Source organism: Alexandromys fortis, unplaced genomic scaffold (genome assembly GCF_014885135.2).
Source record: "Alexandromys fortis isolate MF-2015 unplaced genomic scaffold, M_Fortis_MF-2015_v1.1 scaffold_63, whole genome shotgun sequence".
Classification (NCBI taxonomy): Eukaryota; Metazoa; Chordata; class Mammalia; order Rodentia; family Cricetidae; genus Alexandromys; species Alexandromys fortis.
The window spans coordinates 2,965,661-2,976,510 of NW_026067953.1; the positions used below are offsets into that span (position 1 = coordinate 2,965,661).

At 36.0% G+C, this 10,850-nt stretch overlaps 1 protein-coding gene across 1 annotated transcript; it reads right to left on the minus strand.

The window, feature by feature from the left end:
- Positions 1 to 9,052: 9,052 nt before the first annotated feature.
- On the minus strand, positions 9,053 to 9,774 carry LOC126507185 (60S ribosomal protein L15-like). The gene has a single exon (XM_050151400.1). It carries the CDS (start codon positions 9,726 to 9,728, stop codon positions 9,114 to 9,116), a length of 615 nt encoding a protein of 204 aa, XP_050007357.1. The 5' UTR covers positions 9,729 to 9,774; the 3' UTR covers positions 9,053 to 9,113.
- Between the last annotated feature and the right edge of the window lie 1,076 nt (positions 9,775 to 10,850).

Sequence of the window (10,850 nt, forward strand, 5' to 3'; positions counted from 1 at the left end):
ATCAGCACACATGTGACACTTCATTTTCATTGTCTCTTCCAGCTTCAAGTAACTACTCTCTTCCAGATGCCATTAAAGGTGCTTCTGCATAGCAAGATGATCACATGGAAAATCCAAACCAGGGAAAGGGACTACACATCATGACTCTGCAGAGGTCTGGGTGCTGCACAGGAAAAAAAAACAAATCTACTGTGATTATGTAGTTTTCCTCTCCTGGAGAAGGAGAGTCACATTTTGTGGCTTTTGAAGATAATTACACAATTATCTTGGGTTCCGATCATATTGCATTGCTTGATGTCTCTAAGTTATGCTGTGGGGGAAAGAAAGTTTTCACAAAAGTCTCAAAAGTTAGCAAGGGTTCATACATTATCTGAGATTTCACTGAAGACCTTTAAAATTAACACACAACTCTAAAAGAGAATCACTTAAGTAGAATTGTCAAATAGCTCCTTCATCGCCATAGATGACTGTCATTATGTGGGAACTGGCTTGACTTGATATCACATTTTGAGTAAATGACTTACTTTTTTTTTTTTTTTTTAACAAGGATGAAGTTCAGGATATATCTCTAAATCAAAGCACCAGCAGCATCAAATGATTTTTTCCATGAGATATCACTGGCAATGGCTATGTTAAATAACGACTGAAGATTTGTATTTCATGAGGAATTTAAAGTAGAGTGTACAAAGATTGATTACAGGCCCCTCCTTAAGTTTTCACAACTGACAAAGAAAAAGGAAGAGCAACTAATAAACAGTAACTCAGTAACTTCGTAGCACTGGATGCAGAAAGGTGATTTTTGAGGTATCCACACCCTTATAAAACCATTTTCAGCCTTCCTGAGTATGTTATTACAATGGAAAAAAAAGAGATAAAGCAGTGGAAAGGAACACATTAAAAAAGATAGCTATATAAATTTTCTTGCAATAAAATAAATTATTCATAATGAGTTATGCATTTTAAAAGATTTTTACCAACATGAATGATATTGTCAAAATGATCTATTTTTCTTCGCAATGTGATTATGTAGGAAAAAAATATATGTTTGTGGCAGTACAAGAATCATTTTAAGTGGTTTTTCAAAATGAGAAATTTGATTATGAATTATTATAGCTCTTTGGGTTTTTCTATAATAGAACTTGAATTATTGTAAACTGGGAGTTTTCCTCTCTCCGTGAAAATATAGTGAAGTTTAGCTTAAAATATTTGATGTCTAAATTATAGCCATAGCACATAACATTCTTTTTATAAGGCAATAAACAATAGTTGAGTGGTTAAGTTAAGGGATGCTTGTAAGATCATGAAAATGAATTATTTCATGTTTATCTAGCAGTTTTCATTTTCCAACACTTTCATTAACTTTGATTTCATGACTCTTTGCAAATTTCTGGGAAACAATCCACAATAATAGGTTTAGGCAAGAGCGGTGAGATTTCAGGTGAAAATACTAAAGAACAGCCACGCGATAAAATTATTAAAGAATGTGAATTTTAGGTAAAACTTCCTCTTCCCTGAAAGGTTCTGAACCTCTATAATATCTCTAATGATTACGTCATTTGTGACAACTGGATGTCACAAAAGTTGCTAGTTGGCTGCAATGTATTAATTATCATATGTGAAACATAGATTGAAATGTTTTCTATGTGTATCTTATGATATTTAACAAGAATTTTTACTTATTATGGGTACAGATAAAGTCAGGATTTGGAGAATCATACAACAGAGAAAAGAAATATTAGGCTTTTTATAGTATAACCATTATAATGCATTGCAGAAACATTTATTTCTTACCAAATATTCATAAAATCCTCTATCTTTCTTTGTATCTTTTGAAAAAGTTTAGGGGTATGTGACTCTTTATGCCTGGTGAACCAAGTTGGCATGTACTAATTATGAGTTAAGGGAATAGATTTAATAAAAAAGAAATATCTAACATTTAGTATTAAATGAATGGGGGATATCTCTATCATTTCATTGTCTTCTTGCCTATTATCTGTCATATCATTTCAGCCTGGAAGATGATGCTTTAAATATACAGGATCAAATTAAAATGGGTGGAACCATTGTTGGTGCAAAAGTATATTTATTTAAACAGCTAGCCTCAAATATTCTAGCATATACAATATAGTTCTTCAAATTACAAAAAAAAAATGGTCTGATGACTAATACCAATCTTCATAACAATAACCGGGAACCAATTAAATGACAGAGTTTCAGCTTTACCATGTGTATGCTGGCATATGAGTCATTGTGCATGTAGACACAACTAAGAGGTCAAACTCAAGCAGGAAGCTGCTTTCCTGATAACCATGAAGCCTCTGCTACTAGACACCACGTGGTCTTTTTAGAAAGTTTAGGTCAGACAGACGCTGAAAACCACAGGAGAGCAGGGCAGCGCTGTCATATATAGAGAGACGGGTGGTCTAGAATCAACAGCTAAGAGAAAATGGTTTGAGATGTTGGAGAAAGATATTACAGCTTTCCATGCATGTGATTAATAAACTGGTTATTAGCACCTAAAATGGAGCAGCTGTTATTTCTGCTATGATAGATTTCAAATAACGCCACTGGAAATAAAAGGATGGAGAAATCTTTATTCTTATGACGCTTGAACATGCAAGAAAAATTACTAGGCTTCCCATTGCACATTCTAAAGTTTGATGACAGAGAAATTGTTTAAAAAGTAAGATACCTTAAGAAAACTCTTTGTCCCCCTTAAGTCAATATTCTTACTAGATTCTAATCATGGAAATCAGTAGTGAATACCCAAACACACTGATAGCATTTCTATTATAATATATGATCACTATAATTATATACATATACTTTAAAATTAACTTTTGAGTAATGTTCAAAGGGACTATTAGTACACATCTTTTGTTATATCCTGATCGAGATTTCTTCTAACTTATTAAAAATAATGACTGAGTATTTCTCAACTAATATAACTTTAAATGTGAAAGATCATGACAGGATCACCCATTCTTTACATTAATAAAATAACTTTTGTCCACATATACTAAGTACTCACCAAAGAAAACATTGGTTTGATAGTTTTAAGCCACATTGAATGTAATGGGAAATAAGAAAAATCTTTATTCTAATGTATTTTAAATAATTATTGTTCGAAATCTGGATGATTTGGAGTTCCAGTATTTATACAATTGCCTGAGAGGAAATTCTCTTTGACTAGACTGGATCATGAATAAATCCTGAACCTATTTCTCAATTGATTGTCATTTTCTGTTAGCGTGAGGTGAAGATCATTTTCTCGGTGAAGAAATAGCACTTTAGGAAGAGTGTGCTCTTAATTCTTATCTTATAGATTCTAGAGAACCTGTGAGCAATGCACTAATGCTTTGTCCTCAGTCATAAAGCATGATGAGCTCCATCCTCAGGGAAGGATTTCATTGAGACTGTTTCTGACTATGTTTCAAAGTGGGGAATGCCTCCTTTGTTTAAAATAGCAGAGTCTTGGTTAGAAATATTTTCTTCACTCTACCAAATATTTGTGATCGACAGCTTCTACATAGGAAAGACATATTTGAATTTTAATGCTAGATATTTAAATTCATAACCCATTAATTTCTTTGCTTTGGGCTTGTAATGAGATGACACAGGAATATGTGGACGAATGAAGTCATTCATTGGAACCTCTGGCAAGAAAAAAAAAAAAAGGGTAGGTGACTGAAGTTCCACTATCCCATTGCATGCCATTCTTCCAGTGACCTGACACCTCCCTCTGGCCCCATCCCTTTTAGCTTCTTTTCCCTCTATATCATACCAAACTGGGAGAAACCTTCACTTAATGAGTCTTTGGAACACATCGAATATCCAGTCTACTACAGAAAGTAACATTAGTTTTAATAAGATTTCTTTTTTCCTTTAATCATAACGTATCAGTAAAACATAAAAAATCTTACCTGAGACACATTGAAATATTTATGTCCAAACATACATGCACACACACATACATACACACACACACAAGCATACACACAAAGCCTTACTTAAAAGTTTATTTTCTACAATGAAGAACTTAAATAAGAGTAAAGGGCAGAGAAGTGGCTGTGAAACCCCAGAAATAAAAGTGATCTAATTAATCACTAGATTAATATAGGAAATTTTTATTCTTTCTGTATCTCTAAAATGGTATCATTTTTGTGGCAATAAGTAGAGAATGTACTTATTTTAATCTGCTTTGAAATTCTTGGTGGAATTTTATATGCTAGATGACAAAACTACAATATCCATGACAGTCTTACTTGTCAAAAGTTATAACTGAATATTTTTTAATTGAATCATTACTGCTTTCAGTCAATTGTGTGGAAGTTAGCAAGAATTACAAATTACTATGGATAATTATCCTTTTCATTTTCTTGATTCTGTTTCTGTTTCTGTAATTTCCATTTTTGCATTGTGTTCCTATTATAAATAAGCTATAATGTTATTTATAGTATCATGCATTCCCAGATGTATTAGTTATTTTTCTGAGTCTGTGATAAAACGACATAGCAAAAAAAAAAAAAAAAAAAAAAAAGAAAAGAAAATAAAAAAGAAAAAAAACAAAAACCTTAGGTGAAAAGGGGTTTGCTTTAGCTCTGGCCCTATCATACTAAATTTAGCATACTGAGTGAAGGTATTGCAATGGACAGAAAAGCATGGAGATAGAAGCAGAAAGCAGTCTGGTGGCATTTTCATCTACTCAGAGGAAGAGAGAACACGCATAGGAAGTAACCTAGGCTAGAAGTCAAAGATCATTCCTGGTGGCCTATTTGTGCCAAATGTTCCATAGTTTTGCCAAAGAGCACCACCAATGGCAGAGCAAGTTTTCAAACAGTTGACTCTAAGGAGGACATTTCTTTAAAACCCACCATTCCCATCCTCACTAAATAAGTGGTCATTGATTTCCTTTCAAAGTAAGTTTACCAATTTTATGAAAGATACATTACTACGTTACCTTAAAAAGTACATCTCCCTACTGATTGCCAGCCTTATAAAATGAGAAAACAAGGATCATTCAGAGACTTCCTTAAATTCCATTACTCAGTTAGGTTTTAGTGTTTGTTCCGATAGCATTGTTTGTATTTCTTCCAGAAATATGTATTAATATACACAGCTCTTGGCAAGGTGAAAAGGGTGGCAAAATGACCACATTTTTTTAGTCACTCATAGGTTTTTAAAAAGATATTTGTTTAGGCCTTTCTTTCCATATGTGCACTTCGTAGTTTTGTTGGAGCATCTTCCCTTGGGGAAGGAAACCATATTTAAAGGAAGCATTTGCATCAAAGAAATCATAGTACCTACTCATGCCTGCTCAAGGACAAATATATATCAAAATGAAAATGCTCTTTGTCCTGTGTTGAGGTTAAATACTTACCACTCCTCAGGAAAGCTTACATTTCTTTTGTGCTATGTGTCTGTGAATGTTTTATGAATCCAATTGAGCTGAGGAATCAAGTTTCTTTGACAGACAGAGTTTATTCAGAGGAATAAAGATACAGCAGAAAGTTATTGATTTTTGAGGGATCTACGCCTTGTGAAAAATTAACCAGACATTCCTTCAGGATCGATACGATTACACTTGCTGTTTCAGAGCTGTAACCCAGACTCTGACTGAAGAATTTCTCCATTGCAGAGGGCACTGGTAGTTTCAGAGGTCTTTTGAAAACTACAGAGGGTGGGTTTCCTTGTTTATTCTTTCCCCTCTCTCTTTCCATTGCATATTTCCTAGTGCTGCTTGGTACCCTGCTTGCAACAAAATAAATTCCAATATTTTAAGCATTCAGGTGAGACCTGAGGCTCTCTCTCCAATACAGCGACTTATCATCTCAGAATTACCCCCCTGAATCTATTTACAGGGTTCATAGAGGGTAGAATAATAAAGTTAAAATTGTCTTACCATGGAGTTTTGACGCTGCTTTCCAATTTTGGTTAGCACTCTGCTCTCTGATACTTACCAATTCTGGTTACTTTTTCATTTCTTCTTTGTTTCTCACAGTTGACAATGGGCTGCCCTTTCCCATCTCTCCTCAGAGGCCCCATTGTATAGCACTGAATCAATATAAATTTATTTATGTATTCCTATAATTCTGTCTCATTCTCCAGCAGGTAGTTGAAGTCTATTGCCAATACCTAAACTACACAGAGGACCTCTCAACCCTGCAGTCAAGGAGCTCACTGATTAAGAGAATTTCTCCAAGAGGGGAGGGGCACCTGGCGTTTCAGAGGAATTTCTTTTCATATACCATGTGCTTTTGAATGGCATTTGTCACTCATAGTCTTAATGCATAAAACCCAAGTATCCAAAGCAATATTATTATATGATGCCAACCACAAAAATATCTATAAGCAACGTTTAGAGAAATAACTTGAGTTATATTTTGAGAAGTAGACTACTTAATGTCTTCCTTGATTCCTGAAAACCAATTTATTATACTTCTTCTGAAAACACACACTTAGATGAGACACTTGACTTTGATCCTTTGCTGCTACTTTAGTCCTTGATCTCTCCTCCCTCATTCCTTTCCTGTCACATCAGCAATATTTCGTGATGTCTTCCCGACTACTTTTCCTGAGTGTCGGATGCCCAATTCTTTTGTGCTCATTATGATGGACAAGATGTAGCCCAGTGCATTTATACCTTAGTGTTAGGTAACCCTACAGTGGTTTAGTAAATTCCACAGAAGCATATTTTCAACAGATATGCACACTACTCATGCTTTGTATTGTTGATGTTAAAAGAGTTTCCTATTTGTATTAATATAATTATATCATTTTTCTCTTCCTACTCTCCCAACTTTCAAATGTATCCCCTTGCTCATTTTCAAATGCAAGATCCCTTTTTGGTTAATTATACTGGGCATATATAATTATATGTACTATGTAATATAATTATACCAGATATATATGTGTATATGTATATATATTCGCATATGTGTATATATATTTATTTATATACATATGTGTATATGTATGTGTGTATGCATTTATATAGTCCTAAATACATAAATGCAGCATATTCAGTTCACAATGTTCCTTGTGTGTGCAAGTTTTCAGGACAACGTTGAGTAAACAGATGTTTTCTGGGGAACACTGTTACTCCTAATCTCAGCATTCCTTAGTGTCCTGTTTTTCTTTGTCTAAGGATACAGCCTCTGAAGCTATTCCCCTTCTGCATTAGCGTGTTTAATGTTGTCTTTCTTGCTTTCTAGGGTGATGTTAAATAGAGGCAAACTCTCCTTCCACTGCTTCTCCTATATTCTGAGATTTTAGGTCTATGCCACCAAGTTCTTGAATAATTGTAAGTGTAATACATTTTCTGTAGTAGTTTACTAGGAAGAATTTATCTTCTCTACTCTTTTATTGAGCCTGTGATTCATCCAATCTTTGAGCAAATATAAAACGTAAGATATATATAATTGTTATTTACAATAAAGGTGTACACTGACGTGAAAATGAACTGTATTCTTGAAGATGTCATTCTATATTAGCAAAAACCTGAAAAGCATACTTAGCCTTATCACATAAATAAATTCAATTTCAATGAAAATTATAAAGAAGGAAAGGTGTAGTTGAAAGTAATGAGAGAATTGTCCGTGCCAGGGAACACTGTGGCAATTATCCAAAAGAATGAGAGATTGAGAGCAATCATCAATGAAGGATGGCTTGGAATATGATGTGGAGAGGCAAGGAACACAGAAGTGTCTTACAGGAGTAAAAACCTTAAGAAGGCTAGAATCTAAGGCTGGACACTATGGGGAGAGAATAAATTAGTAGTCTTATCCAGTGCTGGGTCCTGCCTGCTACAATACCAATGTGAAAGGTAGGATATACCCATTGGTTAAATAGTGGCATTCCTGCCATGGGGATAACCAACTACTCTTTGATTGCTTCTGAGGCCTGCTCAACAAAAGAAAATGCTTTTCTGCTCCTGTGAATCTGGCTAAAAAAAAGAAAGATAGAGAGAGAAAGAGAGGAGAAAGAAATTGAAGGGAGGGGAGGGAGAGAGAAAGGGAGGGAAGGAGAGAGAACTAATTATGGCTAGAGAGGTCATAGGCTCAGGTCTCTGAGATAAACTAATATAATTGTTTTGCTAAACTGTCATGTGGTCAAAATAAAGTCTACAAATTTATGTTTATAGTAGTAGCTTCTTACTCTTGCCATACTTCTTCAGAGATGCTTCCTTTTGCAATTGGCAGTGGTTAATAGTGAGCCTCATAGCTAGTATCTTTCTTATTTAGTTTATTCTTCCCGTCCATGACACTTAAAATGTATTCCCCTATCTTTTCTTCTTATTGTTAAGACATGTTCTATTTCTTTTGGCTTAAATAAAATAAGATACTATATCAGATTAAGGTGGATATATTTTATGAGCTTTTTATCTTCTAGAAACTATGGAGAACAATTCTTAACAGTTACAGTTGAGTGTAACTGTTAATAAAAGGAAACTTGCAGTGAATATTTGTTCTGTTTTTCTAGGCTATAATTTCTCATTATTCACACATATCTTTTGACAATGCCTATGGCTATTTCTGGATATGACAATTCAAAGTTTGTCCTACTTTTTGTTTTCTCTTTTATGTCCTTGGCATGTAGTTAATGACTTCTTAAATCTTTAGTATAGTATTAGAGGAAACAGATTCCCAATATTGAATCCCATATGCCAAGTATCTCAAGCTTGTTGGTATAACAATTTGTTAAATACTAGTGGCATCACTTGGTGCTCTCATAATAGCGTAAATGCCTCCACTTTATTCATTTTTATATATTTATTTTGTTGTAAGTTTGTGTGTGGGAGGTGGATGAAAGGAAGAATGCATGTGAGTTTCTCTGTGTATATGTATTGAAGGTCGGAGGTTAACTTCAGGTGGTGCTCCTCAGAAGTTCTCCACTTTGGTGTGTGAAACGGGGAATGTCACTGGTATCTACTGCCCCCCTGACTAGGCTTTTCTGGCTGAGCAGTAATCCCCAATGATCAGTCTGTTTCAGTCTGCGCAGCACTGAGATTGCAAGAGTGTGTCACCGACCCCCGTTCAAACATGTATTTTTTTTTTTTTTTTGACGGTCCTAAATTGTTTATTGGGGTATTAATTGTACAAACATTACGTATATTAGCGGTAACGGTGGAGCTGCAGAGTGTTGCGCCTTCTCCAGGCTGCACGGCGAGAGCCACCAATAGTGTGGTGGAACTTGTGGCCCTTTCCAAGGCCTCGGCTCTTGCGGCCTGCAGACGTCAGCCCACGCATCTCTCTGTGCTTGTGGACCGGTTTGGTGATCCATTGGGTGTCAGGGTTTCTTCTGATAGCTTTATGGAATGGATCAATGAGGATAACCTCAAAAAATTTGTATGTGGAATCTTCGCCAACCCAGTAAGAATTCAGGACTCTCAGAGCCCCACAGTGGCGTCCAGCTCTCTCCTCAGCAACAGACTGAAGGCTTCGGGCAAACTTTAGCTGGTTCACACCATGATGGACAGGCTTGCCGTAGGTCGCACCCTTGGGCACCGGGCGTTTGCGGCCACCACGGCGGACGCGAATCCTGTATATGACGTAACCTTGCTTGGCCTTGTAGCCCAGCCTCCGCGCTTTGTCGGGCCGGGTGGGGCGTGGAGCCCGGTGCAGCGCGGACAGCTTTCGGTACTGCCAGCAGCGGACCCTCAGCAGAAAGCGCATCACGTCCGACTGCTTCTTCCGCCACAGCTCCTGGATGTACTTGTATGCGCCCATCTTGGCTCACCTGATGGCCGCCGTCAGAGGAAAGGAAGAAGCCTTTCTCTCAAACATGTATTTTCTAAGAGTGCTCAATGTCGGGTCCTCACGAAGCATGTGCTTTGCTAACAGAACTGTTTTCCTGGGTCACAAATCCCTCTGCCTTGGAGAACTGGTTCAAATTCTATCCGCCATTTAGTTCGGAACAAACTCCTTTCAGAAGGAATTCTCTTGAAAATATCTATCATCAGGGGAAATTGAATAGAAAGGGGCCAATACTGCTTACAAGGCTTTTTCTTGTTTATAAATCAGAGTTGTAAAGTAAATGTTCTGCAATATTTCCTGGTGCATTGCAGTCCTGAAAATGTGCCACCAACTTTGTCCTTAGGAAGGGAAAGGGAATGTTCACTCTATAGAGCAGACCTACTTTTATATTTAGATGTCACATAGCAGGTTTTTTTTTTTTTCAAATGAAGATTTCATGCCCACACCATAAAAGAACACATTGAACTAGAGTTTATTTTTCATTTGCTGATATATCTTTGGTGGGGTTTGTTTGTGGTTTTTTTTGTTGTTGTTGTTGTTTTTATTTGGGGGTGTTTGGGTTTTTGTTTTCCTTCTCTTTCTGTATATATATTTTTTCGTCCTGCAATGTAGGAACAAAAATTCCTTGCAATCTCACCTAAAAAATGTCTTTGATGAAGTATAGATTGCTAAGAGATGGACAAAGACATTTCAGCAGAATTCAAGCTAGTACAAATTAAATTTGCAAAAGGGACTGATTCATTTATTTAGTATTCTATTAGACACAAAATGTCAACAGAGCATAGTCCGACAGTTTGCTGTCTCATGGGATGTCAGAACAAACAGAAACGAGTTAAGAGTTCATGCATATACAAATACAAACATATATATAATCATGCAAGTGCTGTTGCATGGTCATGGATGTTTTGTTTTTTACCATTAATTATTACAGTATTACAAACAATAATATTTAATGATGTCATAGAAAAACCATTGTATTTGTCAAAATTCATGATCATAAATTGATTGAGTTATGAGATTCTCTGGTTCTGAAGAAGGCATCATAGGCTTCAATCCAGGGCTGCTTAGGCTGCTGAGGACAGGCATTAGCTGCAC

What these genes read in the sequence shown, in the direction of transcription:
- LOC126507185 (XM_050151400.1), bottom strand. Translation starts at nt 9,728, where the DNA reads ATGGGCGCATACAAGTACATCCAGGAGCTGTGGCGGAAGAAGCAGTCG.